General features: G+C 35.6%; 1 protein-coding gene across 1 annotated transcript in view; it reads right to left on the bottom strand.

Moving 5' to 3' along the window:
- LOC110101614 (protein HASTY 1) overlaps nucleotides 1-22,051 on the bottom strand; it is a 45,745-nt gene continuing 23,694 nt past the window's right edge. The window contains exons 12-22 of the mRNA XM_020829580.2: nucleotides 16,055-16,168; nucleotides 15,763-15,889; nucleotides 15,507-15,676; nucleotides 15,330-15,428; nucleotides 9,429-9,532; nucleotides 8,999-9,299; nucleotides 8,621-8,859; nucleotides 7,426-7,929; nucleotides 7,018-7,312; nucleotides 6,726-6,909; nucleotides 1-404 (exon numbers count right to left, since the gene is read on the bottom strand). Of these exons, the coding sequence (XP_020685239.1) occupies nucleotides 328-404; nucleotides 6,726-6,909; nucleotides 7,018-7,312; nucleotides 7,426-7,929; nucleotides 8,621-8,859; nucleotides 8,999-9,299; nucleotides 9,429-9,532; nucleotides 15,330-15,428; nucleotides 15,507-15,676; nucleotides 15,763-15,889; nucleotides 16,055-16,168 (2,214 nt within the window). The 3' untranslated portion in view covers nucleotides 1-327. The remainder of the gene's footprint in view (nucleotides 405-6,725; nucleotides 6,910-7,017; nucleotides 7,313-7,425; nucleotides 7,930-8,620; nucleotides 8,860-8,998; nucleotides 9,300-9,428; nucleotides 9,533-15,329; nucleotides 15,429-15,506; nucleotides 15,677-15,762; nucleotides 15,890-16,054; nucleotides 16,169-22,051) is intronic.

The raw sequence follows: 22,051 nt of genomic DNA on the forward strand, positions 1-22,051 counted from the left end.
TTTCTAAAACACTTCTCATAAACATTATTCCTGCTTTAAATAAGAAAAAAGGAACAGAAAAGCTGTTTGAAAATAAGTGCAAGATAAAAAGGTTAATCATATATGAACTTCTGCTGAAGTTAATCATGATTAAGCATCAGCTAAAAAAATCACAAAACCACACATCTAAACTGAACAGATAACAGTTTAGTGTTTGTGGACATAATAGACTAATAAACAAACCACTACACAATCACCATAAACAACTATTATTTTCTTTTGCTTGTAGGTTGGCTACTGCCTTCACTTTCTGTATAAAAAGCAACTGTACAGTAACAGATCAACACGCTAAGTTAATGCTGCTAACCCAATAACTTCGTCTTCTTCACTTTTGCGAGGAGCTGTAGTTGAACTTCGGCTTCTTGCTGACATTTTAAGAGGATAAATCTGAATTAAAAGAGATAAACTTGAATAGACACAAGTTCATTTTTGTCATCCTGAAGTTTGCAGGATGAGATTTATTATGATATAGGGGCCTTACAAATTGGCATCAGCAGATAATGGTGCAGATTATCTATACTTATGATGATAACTATGGATATGCGTTGTAAAATTCCAGCCATCTGGATTGAATCCATCTTCTTTTTTAAAAATCTCTAATTTTGATGGATTTAATCGATGACTAGAATTGATAACTGCACCTCTATGGTTATCAACTTATCATGTTAACCGCAGAGGTGCAGCATTGTAGACAATCTGCACCCCTGAGACACCATATAAACAAGGATTCATGCTTCATGTAGCATGCATAATTGTTTTCATTTCATGCATGTGAATTCAATAAGCATTCATGTAGATATTTAAGCTTCATTTGGAACAGGTTTTGTTATGCTTCCCAAAAATAACTTTCTAGTATAAATTTTTTAATTCAAGAAATTATTGTACTAAAAAGTTGTTTTAGAAAGCAACAAAAAAAACTATCCCAAGCGAAGCCTTAGTTGAACAATGTAGAGTTATGGCTGCTTTTTTATTAAATGGAAAGATTGGTTTTACCTACAATCAATCAAAGAGCGCATGATGATCTATGCTAACCTTCATAGATGTATACAAGTATATCATCTATCAATCAGATAAAAGAGAATTGAAATTCCTCATGCAATAAAACAAGTTCTTCTAAAATCAAATTACCGACCAATCAGTTATAGAGTAGATTAATCACTGCTTTCACGCACAGAAGCAAAACATTGAGGAGCGAGTGCTCGACTGCTCTCAGAAAATTATAAGCTCTACATATAATATCAAATGTTTTTTTTTTCTAATATTTATGATAGAAAATATAAAATGAACAACGAGAAAATTGATGCAAGTGGAACAAGAAAGAAGAGTAAAAGTAATCAGCAAAATCTAGACTGGAGTACATTATTCCAAAATGTGAAACCTGGAACATTCTATGACTACCACATCATATAGCACAATTTTGAATTTGAATAAAAATACATTTAATAGCTACCAATTACATGACACATGACATAATTATGATTTTAAAGCTACACCTATCTTAGTTAACAATCAAATCATGCATGTCCTTTACTTTTAATTTTGAATGTCGCTGTTGGCTCAAGAAAGACGGCACAAACGCATATATCCCGCTTTACAGACAAAGGATTCCATCCTCCTTGCGTCAGATTGTAGTTAATCATATTTCCCCCGAAGGTAGTGTTAGAGTTTAATTAGATCTGGGGTTCTTATTTCTCATAAGTGCAAGCAATCATAATTAATTACCGCTCTTAACACATAAGAGAAAACTTTCGATTAAAGATGAATAATTTTTACGTGTTTAATCTCAATTGTGGGGGAAATGGAGGTAAATTCGATCAAGATCTCATAGTTCCTTATCACCCTCTTCTTTTTGTTTCCTATATTTTTATATCGATTAAATTGCTTATTGAGTGTGTTGTTTCTTGAAGAGACGCGACGACCGCTTTCTTTCTCCTTGTTTTTCGAGGTTTTTTTTTTATTCGGTTAGCAAACACCTGAAAGGATTTTGATCTAGAAAAGTACAACTATGAACTATGTCAATTAATATTTAACTCACATCATGATTGTTATTACTTTTAAATTTAAATTCACATTTATACTTACTTAATATTCAACTATTTTAACTAAGTGCATATAGGGATACTTACAAGCATATCACCCAAATCAATGGATTTACATATATAACATCCAAGCAAAAGTTTTAAACTAGCAACTCCATAAATTTACATGCGCTGTGTGAGGTTAATCGTTGGAAATTTAACAAAATATTGTGAATGAAAACATGTAATTTTGTTGACAGTTATGACATACTGAGAAAATTTGAAGAATGGAGGTAGGAGGATGTTTGTTGGCATTTTTCATATAAATATGGTATTAATATAAAACTTAAATTAATATATATTTTAATCAAAATTACTTGCTCAACATTAATTCACTTTAGCTCAAATTGGGGCTTTCATAAGACAACAAACAATTTAGCTTCATTTTTACCATGAGTATTGCTACACTAAGAAAAAATTTATACAAAATCATGTTGACCTAACTTTTTTAGTTGAGCTAATCATGTTTGGGAATATTATCGACTTTTGCTTGGTAAGAATTTTTATTAATCCGCCTAATCAAGCGTAGATATCGCATGATTTTTTCTTTAGGTTTTTAGACAGTACAACATTTCTTTTCTTTTTTTTTTTTTTTTTAGAACATTTACTTTGTGTTACAGGTGCAGCAACTAGATAGAAATGTGGTTCCTTGACTATCTATTCCGTACATGCAACAAGAAGGCAAAGTCGGATGCTGGGCTATCCACCCAGTCAATTGAGTTGGCAACTTAATCGAAGCACCAAGCATCGAAATAATTTGTACTAGCTAGGATGTAAACTAAGTACTTTTGTCAATATGTACATATTATGAATAATCCTAGAAAGGACATATGCTGATTTTGCCTTTAATACAATAGAGATTTACATTTAATTTTTGCCTCTGTTGAGAATAGGTGCTGAGAGCTGAATTCATTAATAATTGGCTTCCTATATTTTCATTTAACAATAAAATGACTTAGCTTTGCATGTTTCTTTGCAAACTCGACCCTCAAAACAAAAGTTTCCGTTTTATACTAGAAGTTCTTTTTTCAGTAAAGCCTACATGCACATACATGTATCAGAATAGTGGTCGAAAGCATATGCCAAAATCTCCATTTAGAGAGAAGTCAAATATGTTCAGATTTTCATCGCAACATCCAAATTGCTCTCTTCTATTTTTATTTATTGTTGGTTACTTGTGAATATAATTGATAAAAGAACATATTCTATAGCGATTAGCCAAAGTAATCCTCAACAAAGTGAGCTATAGTAATTGATTATTTTTTCTTTACTTTTTAAGCAAGAGAGGCACACTTCTTGAGAGGAGGTTAACTTGAGAACTTCATTTCTCATGGTGGTGTTGGTTGTGGGAACAAGAACAGTTTGCTCACCTGTGATTTGTGCAACAACAAGCAAGCTCAACATATTCTTGAGAAATAATGAGAGTTTTTTAACAGTCTAACACTACTAAGATTGTGAGATTGCCGAACGGGTCATTGTTCGGCAACGGCTTGGAGGCCTTTGTTGAGCATATGAGCCATAGCTGCCAGAAATTCTCTCCTTAACCTAGATCAAAGGTCAACAAAGGGAGGTGAAATTTATCAGAAAATTGCAGGAACATGGGATCTTCAAACTTCTGTTGGAACAAAGATCAACAAAACATGGAAGCCTTCAAACTTTTTTTGGCTTCTACATGTGAGTGCCAAGGAGCAGATGAGGGAAAGCAGAACAAATTCATACTTATGTTTCAGTATGATGATGGACCTAGACTCAATATAGTCAATTGTTGGGTGATATGAATTAAAGGTTGTTGGACTAAAGGTAGTCTAAGAAGCGCAACTATAGGAACAAGCCATCATGAGAGTGGGGAAGCAGTAGACTCGGGCGCTAGAAAGAAGAGAAAAGCGTGAACAACACCTTTGTGATAGCAATGGGGGTTGTCATAGTAAAGTGTTCAACAGATTCACATATAGCGGTGCAAGAAGATTCATAAGTTAAGGGGAGTCAAAATTGAGACAAGTTGACAAGCCTCTGGATAAAAGCTGAGTGAGTACAAAAACATTGGGAAGACTGAGTTCGAAGTTAAGGGCTTCTAAAAGCATCAACTGCATGCTTAGAGATTTAGCAACGTCAATGAAAGAAAGAAAGAGAGTGAGTGTGTGATGAGGACATCGTTCAGAGATTCAGACATGTGTACCGGCGACGGAATCGTAAATCGACGGCTACGATTTAAAGTCTTTATTTTTTATGTATTTTATGTTTTATTTAGTTTGCATTTCAGTTTTCCTAGTTTACCCCTACAAGGAGTGTTTTCTTATTGTAACCCAAAGAGCATTTGAGTATTTTTCTTTTCTTTATGTTTGAGACCTATATATAGCAGTTTTATGCTTTGTAAAAGGTAAATAAAGATTTGAATGAAAAATTGTTGTTTGTCTTCTTCTTGTGTGTGCACTAGAGAGAAGAGGGAGTCCAAGTAATGGCAAGCGCAATACCCACAAGTCATTGGAAAAGTCTGTGGCTCATGGTTTATCTTCCTTTCTCTTTTCTTCTTCCTCACCCGCCGGCTTCTCCTTTCCCTTCCACCGTCGGCCTACCTTCAAACTCCCTCCCCTAAACCCAACTAAATTCTAACTCCCAAAACCCCCACCCGCCGGCTCAACCCCTTTCCCCACCTCAACCCGACGCCAACTCCCCTGCCTCTTCCCCTTGCCGTCGGCCACACTCTTGCTCCACATCATTATGGTGATTCCAATCATCTTAATGACTCCCTAAATTGGCTCAAGCAAGAAAGGAATGTGTTTTTTTTTTTTAATTTAAATTTGAATTTAAAAAACTTTCCATATTTGCAAATTTTAAATAAGGAAAGTTTTAAATTTAAATCCAATCTAAATTAAATTTAGAAAGGATTTATTATTCTTCTTCCTAATTTGCAAAGGCTTGTTTGGAAGTTTTTAAAAACCTCACCAATCCTCTCCCTCCTCTCATAATGCCGCCGGCCCCCATTAATGGGCTTCCCCATTGTTTTTCCTATTGAGACCCTAAACCATAATTGAATTTGAATTCAACTTTCAAATTCAATTCCCTCCAAATCTACTTAAATCTGAAATTAATTTTAGATTTATTGAAACCCTCTCTCCAAACCCGAACCTAACTTAATCCACACAAGCCACTCCCTCCTCTTTGGCTGCCCCCTTCATCTCCCATCATCCCTCTTGGAAACCCTAGATCTCTCATGAGCTTTGGAGCCAAGAAAAGAAGACAAACGCCTCCTCCCATTCTCCCATCGGTGCATGGCTAACCCTGAGGTCGACCACGGATTCGCCTACAACGCACAAGGAGAAATCGATATATTGCTCTCTCCTTTCTTTGATCCGGATTGGGATTACGAAGATTCGGTGGAAAGTTACGTCAACCGCATCCTTTATTACCTCACCGAGATGATTGAAGATCAACAACCCAAGGGACATTGGCAACTCGTCGGCCGATCAACAACCTCTTCTCCTCTGGCTACTTCTCTGCCGAACAAGACCTTACGCGCCACTTGTCTCGTGATGGCATCATTAGGGTTGCTTCTACTGTTCCCCTGCTAAACCCAACTTCAAGATCGAGTGAGAAGGAATTCATGGCGAATAGTTCTTCATGTTACGCCGTGGATTTTTGTTTCATTGCTATTAGCCTTACTGTATAGTTTTCATTGTTATTCTCGTTGTAATCACTTGCTATTACTTAATCTTCTAACGGAAAATTTTTAAGAATTCTACATGGTGAAACATAAGTTTTTAACTAACAAAGTTAATGTTCAATCTACTGTTAATTTCCAAAGACAACTCTTGTCGCTTGTATATTTCACATCAGCGTGACAATGAGCATAAGATATTGGGATGAGGCCTAATGATTTTGTGCTCAAGGAAAACATGATGACAATGTAGGGAGGCCGCAGTTCGCAGGGCTGGTGGTTGGCACCCCAAGATCCACATAGGTAACTGGAGGCTCGCTAATGTGCGGGTATTGCGAGGGGTGTGCACTACAAACAGAGTAGGCAAAGCCTAGAAGTGATGCATAGATGGGCCAAATTGCGTGAAGGGGAGATCCAATGCTATTCAATTTTCTCTTCTTTTTTAAGAGCGAAGACATTCAATTCATCAACCCAATGTGTGGGTTAGCCCAAGTAATAAACTCAGAATTGAGTACAAAGCTTAGTCTTAGTATATTATCCCAATGCTTGGTTTAAATCGATCTAAGCCGAAATGTTGTTGTTAACATGAAAGGCTTGAAAAAGAGGCATTAATTTAGATAGAATTACAAACAGATGATGATGATGACAGTCATGCCAAATAAAAGTATTAGCATGCATATAGAATGCCTTCTATACCACATCAGTCATTCTATTATCACTATTCGCACTTCCACATGCTTTTCTTGATGGATTATGCTCCAATATCACAGGATATTCAAACACGGCGCCAAAGCTCCCAAACTTGTGGATCATTAGAAATTCAGGTTGGGAGTGTTTCATAAAAATGAGTAAACTGTTTACTCAGATGCATTTCACAATTTCATATTAAGAAAATTACGTATAAATTACATTGCAGACGTCTTCAATTGTACAAGGATGGATAAAACACATACCTGTAACATTGGTTATGACGTTCGTACTCTTTTGAGAAGCAAGAGCTCTCAACTTGTTTCCAGAAGCCAACTGAAGCAAACTTCTCATATGCAGCTTTTGTTCTTTGGGGCTACTAGTTTTACTCAGAGCATCCTCAAAAGCAACTAAATCCTCCTCTGTAAGGCAAGGAAGGGATAACAGAATCTGTTTATAAGAAAAATAACCTATTAGCATCAAGAAAAATTCCACTCAATAAGCAAATTTGCAAACTTGTTCGGAAGTCGAGCCAAAATAATTTTATTGTCAACTCACCTGTCTTGGAGAAGAGTCTCTGTTTGACATATAAACATATATTTCACGACAAAGACCAACAAGATCTGAACTGATGACTGCATTCGATTCTAAGAAAAGTCCTTGAAGTATGGCATAAAATAAATCCTTCACAACAAACTCCCTGAGTTCCACATTATCAGCTGAAATAGCAAGAAGGATAATAGCTCCACAGAAGGCTGCAACTTTAGCAACAGCTTCACCATCAGTCCAAGTGAATGCTTCAATGCATATTCTCAAGGCTGGAAGAGCAAGGCTTTTATGTGTCATGAGAAATCTGCAAGTGAAGCAATATACTTAGGTTTATTTCAATAGGCTGACTTGAATCACACAGAAAAACAATAAACGTTACAAGCAAAAGATGCACAATTTTTGTTATCTATGCCATACCCCATCATAGAATTTGTAGAGAATGCATCCAATGAATTGTGCAAAGATGACTCGGTGTTGTTGACATTTCCAAGTTGTTCCAAAGAAGGAAGCCCACCATTTAGAGCAGGCGAAGCTAAAATTGAGAAAAGATTACATATTTCCCGAGTCAAATCACGCAGCAACTTCTCTTCCATTACCTCTAACTTTAGCTCCATTCCAGAAAGACTAATAAAGGTGTCAGGAACCTTTGCTCTACCCTCATGAATGAGACTAGACCATGAGGAAGAAAGAGCCTGCTGACAGTGGAGGAACAACGGATGAAGCAAGTTTTCCAGCCAGACAGCCCTTAAATCTGCAGGGCATAACTTTACTATAGGTACAAGGACCAAGTGAATCAGTTGGCGAATGTGTCTGAAGTCCATTGATTGTACATTCTCCATAAGCGACGTGGTAAGAAGAGAACAGTCCAATCCACGGAAAAAGCAATCTCCAATATTTGCCGAAAGTCCTATGACGTTATACCTAAAATGATACAAGACACGTTAGCTTTTATTCTATAGCAAAGAAGAAGAAAATTTAGCCAACTATAAGATGAAAATTTCAAAAGACTACACAGAAGTGATGCTGAAACATACAAAACCACAAATCATATTTTATCTATATCCTAACAGATAATCTTTATAACCACCACACAAGTCTGAAAGTTTCCAATCAACAATAACTCCTATTCAAGAAACGTTTTCTTAGATTAATAAATCAAATTGTAATATTTGGAACTTCCGAATAAAAATATCACTTAGAGCAAAGAAATAAAATTCCTGTAACTACCTTCCATAAATTCATTATTTGAGTTTAACGACTAGTTCTCTTGTATAGATAATAGCTTTAGGGAGTAACTTAACCATGCATTTCTATTTCCTAGATGATGCCTAAAGACAATATTTGTTGTCAGAGTTCAAATTTTTTTGCTGAATCCCAAGTATTGCGGAGTTGTTGATGTAAAATCTCACAATTTAATTGCTCAATTTACCCTTCATGTGATCTACAAGGAATCTGAAATCATCCCACTAAGAAAGGAATCTGAAATCATCCCACAAAGAGCATCAGACCCGCCTCACCATAAACTAGACCATGAGAGAGAGCACAGTCTACTGCAGCAAGGAATACAAAAAACTTGCATATGCTGATGTAAATCACAGCAGGACAAACATACCCACTATCTCTGATACCTTTCAGCCAGTTTCTAATGTCGTTTTCATTGAGATTTTCTTCCCCGTGTATGTCAATTTGAGATCCATCCGCATGTGTAAGCTGACCTTTGGGCAGTTTCAAACTGCTCTCGCCAAGAAGGCTAGCCTGCTCAACGTGGCTCATGCTTTTAGATCCTCTTAGCTCTCCTGCTAATGCTTGAGCAATCCTTGGCGACCAAAGAGAATGAATGTTACGAAGAAGCTGGAGAGTGTAGATGAAGAATTGTTTTAAAAAAAACTAATTAATAAACTGCATCAGTGAAATCAATGATTTGAACTGCTTAAAAATGATAGTCTTAAACTCAGCTTCAAAATTCTAGATACATTTACTCAGAACCTACTCTGAACAGAGGGGGTAACATCCATGCCAGATGAATAGACATAGGGTGAGGACAATTGGAACCATCCGCTACTGATGAAGAACCTTGAGGATTCCAATTAGCTTTATTATATCCACTCCTTTTAAGGGCCTTTTCAAAGAATGTTACTGTATGAAAAATATTCCACATAAATTGTGGGTCTGAACACAACAATTTCAGACCTAATGGGTCAGACAAGTAGGCATTTTGCCATTCCAACTCGATCCATTGTTTGCTCAGAGGCTCGAGTAGCCAGGCCAAGACCTCTTGTTGCTGCTGAATTCTAGAAAGCAATCAAGATTCAAAAAAGGTAAGAAAGGCAAGCTTTTGTTAAAAAGTCAAGGATAGCGGAAAAAAGAGCAAATGAGAGAGGACAAGATTAGAAGAAAAGAAAATAGTCACAGTTATGTACCCAGAAGAGGACGCCATAACAAGAAATGCTTCCCCTAAAAGATTATGTTCACCACGGAGCAAGCGACCCTGTGCTTGAAGCAATGCCATCGTATCAGCAATACCCTGAAAAATTATCAGGCTATTAGTAAGCAAGCATGTTTTCTTTTTGGTGGATGAGGTGGACATCAACCTCAGTTTAAGCATTTTCCCTGATAAAAGGTGTAATGATGATAACTAAAATGTAACATGTATTCAAAAAAAAAAAAAAGGGAACCAGTCCGCTACATAACCCAAACTAGTCCTGGGCTACACCATTTAAACCGCATTTCAACTGCTATTAAGGAATCGGGTCTAGTATAATGCACATTATTTCTCTAGCCACTGAATTTCTCCGCTACCTAACCCAAACTTAGTCCTAGGCTACACCAAAAAAAACTAAAACTTGTTCCAAGTTTAGATAGGAGTGACCATCAAATCATATGGAGGTTGCTAATAAAGGACACCTTTTTTATTGGGAGAATTAAGGTAGTACAAGAGAAGCTTTATGGTTTCTGGATGGAAGAGTAATTAGGGTTTCTAGGTGGAATAGTACAAAGATTTTGATAGGAGTAAATTAAGATTTTCAATTAAGGGAATACTATTTAGTATATTGAAGTGGGGGAGTAAGCTCCCAAATAGAAACAATGCGAAGAGTAATCTCATAAATATTGAGAGAATGCTAAATCTCAAGCAAGGTGGATAAAAAGAGAGATTGGATCTCATGAGTAGAGTGCAAGCTTGTGAGAGGGAGAGAGGAATAAAAGATAGTGACAGAAGGAATAAAAATCAATCAAATTCCACAAGTAATTGATTCACCTACTTCTTAAACTATGATAAAAGAGAACTGAAAAAGTTTCTACAATCTACTTTTATTCATATTTCACAATTCACATAAGGAATATCCATTAAAAGAGATTTTACGTTGAAACAAGATGGAATTTATCCAACTGACCATGGGATATCTAGAAAATTAGGAAAAAATATCTCTAGACCCTAATAACAATAGCCAACAATGTATATAAACATCATACATTCAAAGGATGCCAGATGAAATGTTCATCACATGGTGTAGCCTTTTATGCATACATGCAATGCAACCCTTCATGTAGTACTTATGTGGGAATAGCTTTACATTAAGACAATTTAATTAGCTAACCTTGAGACAGCCTACCATAGGTCTATAGTTTTGATGTGTTCATCAATCAGAGTAGTGCCTTCTAGAAGATTCTCATGCGGAAACCCCTTAAATTTCAAAGGTTCAATCCTCCTCAATCTTTTTTTCTTTTTTTTCGCGTGACTTCTAGGTGTGCTGCCGTTATTCTGCCACTTTTTGCTTCTTTTTACCTTTTGCTTTAATTCTAGTTACATGCCAAATTGATGAATCTGTTGTTGCCTGTTTTACTTGCACAAATCAGCTAAAAGTTTCTACCGGCTTTTCTTAAGTAGGTGCTACTACCCATTTACTCAAAATGATCATTTCTCACACTAACATGATTTTAGCATCCATTTAATATGATCAATTTTAATTTTTCATCATAATTACACCAAGCATCCACCTCAACATTCTCATTTGTATCACAACCAAGTTGATTATAAATGACTTCTATGATGCCCAACACTTTATTGCATGAATATAGTTAATGTAACTATAGATCTAAAATTTTTAGTTCAAGTATGAATCATATTCTTCTTCAGCATGATACACCTAAGACTCTTTTTTATTTTACTCATCTAGCTTTTCATTTGGTTATCCCCTCCCTAGTTAAATCCATATGCTTCTATATAGTATATTTTAAGCTACTAACTTATAATATTTAGTTTCCTCTTATCTTTCAACACTAGTGAATGAAGATCATCAATGATAAATGAGCTTAATGGGATACCTTTTATGTTTTCAGTCTTCACTCTACTAATTTTAAGCTCCTTTTTTTTTTCCAAAAATTCCTTTATTTTACCAGCTTTTTACCTCTTTTCTTTCTAAATATGCATACAAGATTGCATTAGTCCTAAATCTACTTCAAGTGACCTTTTCATCATGCTTATGTCATTACAGAACTAACATAAATAGCTTTGGCAGTTCCGCCATTTTTTTCAATAGAATAAACTAAATTTTGAAGCTTTAGCGAAACCATCTGATGAGGACATCGACAGACGCTACCAAAAAGTTTATTGAAGAAGGAATCGCAAATCTACGACTACGATTCAGCGCCTTTACTTTTGATGCATTTCTTCATGTTATGTTTATTTAGTTTTGTTGTTTTCTGAATTTACCCCTTTGGGGAATTGTCTTGTTATTGTAGCCCAGAGGGCAATTGCGTACTTTTCCTTTTTCATGATTGAAACATATATATATATATATATAGTGGTCTAATGTGTTGAAAGGATTTTGATGATTGATTAATAAAAAATTTCCTGTGTTTCTTCTTCTTCTTGTGTGAGCGCTAGAGAGAAGGGAGAGAGAGCTCAATGTGAGCAAGCGCAATACCCACCAGTCATTGGAAGGGTCCACATCTCATAGTTAGTTTATTTCTATCTTATTTGTGTTTTTCTCCTCTTCCTTTCCCCACTCCACCGGCCGGCCCCTCCTTGGCCCTCCACCACCGGTTGCTTAACCCCCTCCACCCAATTCCTCTCCTAGCTCCATCACCTCAAGCCCACCCGTCACCCAAGCCCACCCAAGCCGACGCCTAGCCACCCCCTCCCCCTTTACCGCCGCCCCTCACATGGCTTCCCACCATTATGATGACTCCAAACATCATTATGGCTCCCTAGATTGAATCAAGAAAGATAGGAAGGTTCTCAATTATTTGAAATTCAAATTTGAATTTCAAAAACTTTCCTAATTTGCAAAACTCCAAATAAGACAAGTCTTAAATTTCAATCCGATCTAAATTTAAATTAGAGAGGATTGTTTATTCTCTTTCTAATGTGAAACTACTAGGAGTTACCTTTAGAAATTATAAGACAATTGAATAAAGCTTTGCTCATGAAAATTTACCACTAGCACATAAAAGAAGATTATGAATATAAAGTAATCAATTTGCTTAGGCCAAAGAAGTGCAATAGAAATTAACCAAACAATTCCTTCAAAGTTCAAGGCAAGAATAAATGCTAAGTACACATAACATAATCCAACGTTTAATAACGAGAGGTTCACCTCGAGGGCCTTCTCACTCAACTACTTGTAGGCTTTAGCGGAGAAAGATGAACCATACGAAGAAAGATATTACCACTAGGAAGATCGCGCTGAAGACCTTCGTTGGTGGAGCGGTAGCCGGTGGAGATGAGGGTGGTGGGTGGCCGACAAGGATCCAATCGTAGTCTTGGAATTGATTGTCGATGACGTCCACGAGAGTAGGAAGAATGCGGTTCAAATAGTCTTCAACAGTGTCGTCGGGGCCAAAACCGACGTCGAAGAACGGTGAACGAGTAATATGGATGTCGCCGTAGACGTCAAATAACAATCCGCCCTCAAGTTCAGGATCGGCCATATGTCATTGACGTGGAGTCGGAAAGGCGTTGTCTTCTTCTTCTCTTGGCTTCAAAATTCACAAGGGAAGGAGCAATGAGAGAGGCAGCCAAGGTAGAGAGAGAGGGGGGGTGACTTGGGCAAGGGAATTTAGGTTAGGTGGGAGAGAATGAGATTGACTCAAATCTGAAATTAACTTCAGAATTTGATTAAATTAGGAGGGAATCAATTTGGGATTTGAATTTCAAATCGATTGTAATCAATGCCATAAAGTAGCATTAATTAGGATTTAGCCCTAGCATGGCCGGCAGCATAGAGAAGGAAGGAGAGGGAGTTAATTCACAAATCTGAAATTAATTTCAGGATTAAGCAAATTGGAGGGAGGGAATTTGAATTTGGATTTTTTTAAATCAAGAGCCTTGAATGCATTAATGGAGCATTAAAGGGGATTTAACCCTCATAGGGCCGACGGCATTGTGAGAGGGAGAGGAGTGATTAGGGAGAGTAATTGGAAAGGAGTTTGAAACTTATGGGGGGAAAATAATGAGTCACTCAATTAGATTCCATTCGAATTTTGAATTCGAAAATCTTCCTTATTTGGACGTTTGCAAATAAGTTTTTGAATTTGAAATTTGAATTTCAAAATTCAGTAACTCTTGCATTTAATGCTACACTTCAATCAAGGAGCCATTATGATGATTGATATCATCCTCATGGTTTGAGGCAAGATGGTGGCCGGCGGCCAAAAGAAGGAGGGGCTTTGTCGTCTGGTGAGGGGGTTTGGCAATTGGTAGGATTTGATGTGGTGATGCTAGTGGATGAAGTGGTGGAGGATTGAATCACGGGTAGAGATTGGCGTGGGGAGGAGGAAAACAAGAGTTGGAGAAGAATACAAAAAGATAAAATAAAGCCACGAGTCGCGGACGCTTCCAACGACTGGTGGGTAATGCACTCGCTCACCTTGAGCTCAATCGCCCTTCTCTAGCTCTCATGCAAGAAGAAGAAGACAAACATAAAATTTTCATTCAAATATTCATTAACCCATTACAACATATGAGACCACTATATATAGGTCTCCACTCATGAAAAGAAAAAAAAAAAACGAAATTGCCCCCTGGGCTACAATGACAAACAACTCCCCAAAGGGGTAAAAATGAAAAAAAGCAAATAACTAAATAATACATCATGAAATCTGAATCAAAAGTAGAGGCGCTGAATCGTGGCCATAGATCTGTGATTCCTTCGTCGATAAACATTTCGGTAGCGTCTGTCGATGTCCTCATCACTTTCCTATTTGGCAAACCTTGTTTGGAAACTTCTTAAAATCCTCCCCATACTCCTCTCCTGATACCGCCGGCCTCCCTATTAATGGGCTAATTCCTATTGCTTCCAATTAAGGCTCTATCCCAATTTAATTTGAATTCAAAATTCAAATTAAAACTCGTCAAATCCACTTAAAAATCTAAAATTACTTTCATATTTGGTTAAATTATTCGCTCCCCCTTTCCTAACCTAACCCAAACTCCTCATCCAAGCCGCCCCCTTCCCCTTCTCCCTACCTTGGCCACCCCCTTCCCTTGTATCCCCTCTCTTGGGAAAACCTAGTTTGCTCATGAAACTTGAAGCCAAGCAACGACGACGACCTCCTCTTCCAATCTCATCGTTGGTGCATGGCCGACCCTAAGGTCGACCTCGGATTTATCTTCGACGAGCAAAGAAGGACGAATATTCTTGGGTCCCCATTCTTTGACGTCTTTTTTGGCAACGACGAAACTGTGGAAGGATACATCGACCGCATCTTGTACCAACTAACATTATCGATTGAAGAGCACCTTCAACCGGATCGTTGGATAATCATTGGACACCCACCGCCTCCTCCACCGCAGGCTAATTCTCCTTTAACGAAGGTCCTCGGCGCCGTCTTCCTAGTGGTAATATCATTCTTCGTATGATTCGTTTTCTCCGCTAAAGCTTAAGAGTGATTGAGTGAAAAGGTACTAAAGGTGAACCTCTCGTTGTTAAGTGATGGACTATGTTATGTGTACTTTGTATTTACTATTGTCTTGAATTTTGATTGATTGTTCGGTTAATATCAAACGCTCTTCTTTGGTCTAAGCAAGTGAAGACTTTGAATTCCCAACTCTTCTTTATTTGTAAGCAAGAATTTTCATTAGCAAGTTTTAATCAATTGTTCCTTTTAATTTCGCGAGTAACTCCTAGTGGTATCACATCACCATCAATGTAGGAAGCATGCTTTCATACAGAAGAATTATACATAACAGTATTGTCAAATGTAGGTGAGCTTATCAATAGCTCCACTTCTGCGTATATAGCAATTCACAAAATTCTTTAGTTACAATGGTTAAATACAACTTTTGATAATTTCCAGTGAGGAATACCTAAGGCATTTACCTTCATAAGAGGGAGAAGGCTTTCGTGAGCAGATTTGGCAATCCGAATAAATGATGTACATACTTGTAATCTAGCATGACGAGCAATGTTTGAGGGGCCCTGTCCATGCAATGGGTGAAAACAGAAGATAGCTGGCTATTGATAATCTTAACACAATAAAGAAAATTATGCAAAAACCTTAACCGTCAATGGAAGAGATGTCAACAGTTCAAAAAGCTTATTGACAACAGGAGCAATTGAATCAGGATAAATTTTCAAATAGTGGCCCAACGAATCCAGATAATGTGCTAATAATACATTAAGTGATGGTTCAGTCCATTTTTTTGAAAGAAGCTTCTGAAGCAGACCTGAAAACACACAAAAAACTAGATTCAGTATGTTTCTGTGCATAGCATTAAAAGTTATAAGGAAAGCTAGATTACAAAATGGCAACCTTCTAGAATCCCATGCAATTGGAACTTGATTTCAGATGTATAGTTATTTAATTCAGTGGGTCCTTCAAATATTGCACTCACAATGGCTTCCAGTCCAGGTTGCAAGCTTTCCAACAAAGCCACCGCCTAAATTTCAAAAGTAATCATCATCAATAGCCTTAACACAACTATTCACAAGTATGATTTAAATAAATGTAGGGAAGTATATGACTTCGTTGATCTGAAAACTCTGAATTGGATTGTCATGAAAGTGAAAGCAGCACAAAGTTGGCTGTAGTTTAGATATTAAACCTCAGAGTGTATGGTTGTCTTGGCAAAGTTCATCAAAACCATATCAAGTCTATGTGAAATCCTAACTGCAGCTAGTACTGGCTTTTGAGAAGCAACAAGCTTGATAAGCTCCAACTGCATTAAAATATATATATATAGACATTGAAGCATTTCAATGGAAAAACCATAAGTGTACAGACTACAGGTATTGCCAAAAAAGCCTTGCGTGAAGAATGTCAACATCATCAGACTAAGCAAACAAACAAAACAAAACAAAAAAATAGAAGAAAAACAACCTTCAACTTCACCAATCTTTCAAACAACAAAGCACATCACTATTTGAATTCAGGAGTTAAGATCATGAATACCCAAAAATTATAGCTTGGAATAAATCTACAGTCATTAATTAAAAAGTTACACGCCTACTTTTATCCAGTTAACTAAAAAATAGTACAATCTTTGCTTTTATTGCTCTTCAACTTGTCTCTGCTTGCATATGTAAAATGTATAAGGCACAAGAAGAATAATCACTTTTATGGTCCATGGATACCACACATTAAAGCTAAATTTAAGACGATTAACTTCAATTTATTATCTTCCTCCTTTCTATTGATGATCCACTTTCACAATGCCTACTTTCACGCTGCAGCATTGGAAGAACTATCAATTCTCCATATCAAATTTACCAAGGGTAATTAGTGTGAATCCAAAAATTAGCGCCCTTGCTCTGCTGAGAGAGTTTGGGTGATCCACGTCAAATTTTCAAAAAGCGTATCATATTAGGATAACACACTGCATAGATATTTCGCCCTTCTCACTCAAATTTTCTGGCCAGTAATTTTTATTTTTCTATTTTTCTTTTTATTTAGAAATTCAATCAATTTTTTATTATAAATAGAAGGCATGAGGCACGACAAAGAACAATTAAGTATTTTCTAAATAAATTTCTAATTGAATGTGCAATTCATCTAGTGCTCACTTAGATCAAGCAGGGAGTAAAGATTTTCGAGAGATGTAATCTCATTGTAGAAGAAGCTTAATTTGATGATTTCCTTCTTTTTAATTAATTTATGTTCTCTAAATTCTTATTATAGGTTTGCATGGGTACTGATTTTAACACATTTGACACAATCCGATTTTCCATAGTCCTAAATTCAATTGATCACATGAATTTTATATTGCAAAGTTTCTATTCATTATTTTTAATATAAGGCCAATAAATTACCATACACATGAATTTCTTAGTATTTTCTATTCAATTAAAAGTGACAAATAGTTGTTAAAATTTTTAATTTGTGAATTTATGTTTATTTGCATGATTATGTGCCTCTCATTATAGATTAGTATTATTCTGCCGTCTTTTGAGGATGACTTATGACTTGTATAATGAACTCGCCTATTGAAGTTTGCATTTCAATCAAAGTGATGACTTCATGCTACTTCATTGAAATCTTGTATTATTGATTGTAAACATATTGTTGTATCTTCCTTCAACTTTATCAATTGATACATGCAAGAAAGTTGTATTGATGTTTCATTCATAATGAGTCCTTGCAAACTTGCTTACATGATTGATAAAAATGTCACTATTATCAACCTTTATGATTTATAGTATCTGTTCATGTATTTGCTTGTATTTAAACTATGCATCGCCTCTAGTTACTGCTAGGGCTTTGTTCTTCATGGGGCTTTTCAATGCACTTGCATAGTGCATTCGCGTACTTTGACTATTCCTGCATACTTTTCAAAGCGTTCATGCTTTATGCACGTATGATTTTCAAAGCATTTTTACTTCAAGTATTTACATGTGTCTAAATCTTAGATGCGCACTTTGAAGTAAATACATGTTTTTTGAGATGAGAAATTTAAATCTCATTTCAATATTTTTCAATCCGCACAGCATTCTCAACTGCTACACTTAAGTACTTGTCCCGATTGTTGGTTAAAATAAATTATTTTCTCATATAATTTTCAGTGTACTATACAATTTTCAATGCATTTGTATGGTGCATGTGTAGAACAACCAATGCACTGAATGCATTTGCATGTTTCTCAATACATTTTAATAGAATTTAAAGATTACCTCGTGATGCATACATGTCACTTAAAAATATCCTAATTTGATTTTATAAACCTTTACAATCCTTGCGTGAATTTCGAGACTTTGCACATCATAATTTTGAGATCGCCTCGCAATGTTTGTAAGTGAAAATTATACAAATTTTATATTTTACATTAATATTTTGCAATTTAAAATTTTTAAGGATCGCCTTATGTTTGCTTGCAAAAATATTACGAACCTAGTGGCGAGGTGAAATTGGGACGAGCAAGTGCTACACATTTTTTACATGCCATATTTTTTATTATTTATATTATTTATATCATTTTTTACATGACAGGGGCTTCTTCCTCCCTACAAATATGAAGGGTGGGGAGACTTTTTTCACAAATTTTAAGGATGCTTGAGTTCATTGTGAGTTTTTAGGGTTTTTTAGTGAGTTCTTGTTCGTACTCCTTATCGAGCTAACAAGTCGTACAAAACCCCAATAAATCATGTATTTGTGTTGATTGTTCACTTTTCTATTTTTTTACTATAACTTGCAATACTTTTAAATGTTTATGATGTGAAACGTATTAGCATGGATGATTAAATTAAGGAAGTTTGCACGCTTAAATTTTAAAGCACAATAATTATAAGCTTTCTCTTGATGATAAACGACAAAATAAAAATGATAAGGTGATAAAATAGCTTAGGTCTAAACACATGCGAGAGGTTGAGATCATTAAGTATTCAACTAAATCTTACTTTGCATACATGAGTGGTTTCAACGAGAAAAATTGTTTCTTTGATAACCTACATTTTACTAGTTTTGGTTTCTTGTACTGTAATTTTAAGAGTTTCTTCAGTCGGAATTCTAGTAAGATCTGAGCGCCTCCCCCATGTAAGGAAAATCTGCAGGGACTCTGTGTAAAACCCAAAAAAGACGATCGTAGGTCGTCGCACGCTTTTTTATGCATCGCGAAGAGACTTAAGTGAAATTTAAGGTTAACGGAATTCGACGAAAATAATTTCATAAAATTCTACGCAAAAATTTGATCAATTTGATGCATAGAACTTATAGTTAATTTTGTATATTTTGAGAGATAAAAATTTTAGAAGTCTAAAAAAGCCAACTTTATCCCAAAAAGTTTCTTAAGCCAAATTTACTTAAGTGAGAGCAAAAAGGTCAATTGGCAACTCCCTTTCTCTCTACTATACTAAATTGAACCCTTCCCCCCTCTCTTTTCATTCGCACGAACAGCCAAACCGAGAGAGGGAGCGGGCTCGGCGACGGGCTAGGGCTCGGCGACGGGCTCTCCAACGGCGATTTTTCGGTGAAGAATTTAGTGCAAATCGAAGAGGACGACGAGGGGAATCTAAAGGCACGATTGTTTTAAATCAAATCCCTCTCAATCTCAAATCATCTGGAAAAGAAATTTCTAGGGTTTTTTCAAAATTTCGTTTTCTTCCAAATTTCTCTTTACGAAATCAATAGAAAGAATTTAGGGGAATGTTTTAATGATAGAAATGAGGTTTCCTTGAGAATTTTTGGAAATCAAAATTTAGAGCTTTACCTAAAAGTTGAATTTCCTTATGAAACTTTTATAAAAATGATTTTTATGGATCTTAAGAACGTTTCTAAAGAGCAATTTCAAGTTTTTATAAGAAATTTTATTTTTCTTAATTTCTTAATTAATTAAATCCAAAAATTTATAAGATAATTATTAAATTATGTTTAGGAATAATTTTAAGTAAAGATTTGAGCGAAATTGAAGATTTAGGGTTTCCAAAAAATTGGATTTTAAATAATTTCGAAAATAGAAAATTAATTATTTTAATTTTTGAAAATAATTGTGACATAGCTTAGTTTAGTTATAATTATCTTTAGGTGTGAATTAAGGAGACGACAAGTGGTTAAACAACGTCGTGCAATGTTGTGGTGGTTGTTCGCTATTTGCAAAGTAGGTGATTATATTTAAATTGAGTTTATGAAATTTAATTATGTAATATTGCACTTTCAAAGGTTACAAGTTAATCTTCATGAATTTTTAATTATTGTTCTAGCTTTTCAATTCTCGTTTATATGTATGACATGTTACTTAAAATGTTCAAGTTAATTAAACAAATTTAAGGCATAAAAGATACAAAGTTTTCTTTACCCGAAAAACATTGAAGATCATACGATGTATTGAATAGTTTTTAATCCCTTAATGAATATAAGTATTATAAAGTGCATGTGTATGTTAATCCAGAAGTGCCAAAATGACAATGAGGTTCTACGGAGCCAATTGTAACGGGGTTTGCAAAAGCCAAATGGTAATGGGGTTCTTCGGAGCCAAATGATAAAAGAAATGGCTAAATGACAGTGTACCTGATCAGTACAAAACTCTGATATTTTCGAGATGGGTGTTTATCATATTATGATTATGAAATTTATGCATTTAATGAAAGGATTTAAGAAAAAGGAAAGTTTATGGAAAAAAAAGAAGGATTTAAGGAAATATTTTAAACAATGATTATGAAATATTTTATGAAATCATACCTATAAATATTTATTATGATCCATTATTGTTTCATTTTGATGCTTAATGACATGTTTAAGAAAGAGAAAAAAAATATTTCATGAATTTAAGATAAATATTTTTCACCTGCTGAGCATTAGCTCATCCTATTATTGAAATATTTTTCAGGAGAAATTATTAAGAAGTGATGGCTACGAGACGACAGTATACCTACCGCCGTAGAGGACCTCAAGAAGAAAGGTTTTTATGTTTTCTGTTGAGTTTGAGTTCAGTGGTTTGTACCTGTGTCTGAACAGTTTATTGGAATTTATGTAATTGTGTTGCAGTTTATGTTTTGTTTTTGTGAGAGAAAAAACAAACTTGGAATACTTTAATTTGATGTTTTTATTGGCTCTTTAATATTAATGGATGATGTTTATGTTATGTTATAAAGGTTTAAATGAAATTGATTATGGTTTACACGTGTTTTCCGTACGACCGACTGTTCCCGCCCCGTTATTTTCAGGCTAATCAGGCCGGGCTGGGTCGTGACACTCTGGGCCTACCCACCACGCCAAGAAAGGCGTATAAACTCGATTTCCTATGACATCAAAGCCATAATTCTCAAAAATCCCACAATGCAAAGAAAGCGCGTATGTTGTATCTACACGACAAATTTAACATGTAAATTATCCAATAGCACCACACATGTTGCTGAGGAGATTCCTCCTGCCACGCTAAGAAAAATATACAGTACTACACTCATCGTATCGATTGTGTCATTGAAGGGGTTCACCCGTAACGTTGCGAACGTCGCCTAAAGATCTTCCTCCCTCCAAGCTAAATAAGTGTGTATAGGGCTCTATGCATCGTGTCAAATACATCAATAATAAGTTTCGCTCACAGTTTCACAAATGTCACCAACGAGCTTCCTCCTACCATGCTAAGAAAAGCATGTGGGGGTTCCACGCGTCTCGCCAAACACATCACCAACGAACGTTAAGGCAGTTTATGACTTGACTAATATCTACGCGTGCGAAGACAAAGTAGCAAGTGAGTGACACAAAAACCATTATATATATATATATATAATTTAGTTCAAATGAAGTGCATTAAGGACAGAGATTAAAAAATATTTTTCTTAGAAGAGGATATTCGACATAGGTAGATGAAATATTCTAATAAAATTTTCAATGCAAATTGTGAGAATGTGGTTGATTTTATGACCTTAACACTCTAAATAAAATAGAAACTTTATTTTTATCATCACATTAGTAAAATTGAATTTGGAGACGCCTTTAAAAATAAAGTGCAGAAAAATCGTAGAACCTAATGATATTCCAATATATGCGTGGAAATACTTAAAAGATCAAAGAACTTTTTTGCTTACTAAATTTTTTAATATTATTTTGAAGTCTAAAAAGATGTCAAATGAGTGAAGAAGTGGCATGTTGGTTCCTATTTTTATAAAAAGGT

Source organism: Dendrobium catenatum, unplaced genomic scaffold, assembly GCF_001605985.2.
Source record: "Dendrobium catenatum unplaced genomic scaffold, ASM160598v2 fragScaff_scaffold_976, whole genome shotgun sequence".
Classification (NCBI taxonomy): Eukaryota; Viridiplantae; Streptophyta; class Magnoliopsida; order Asparagales; family Orchidaceae; genus Dendrobium; species Dendrobium catenatum.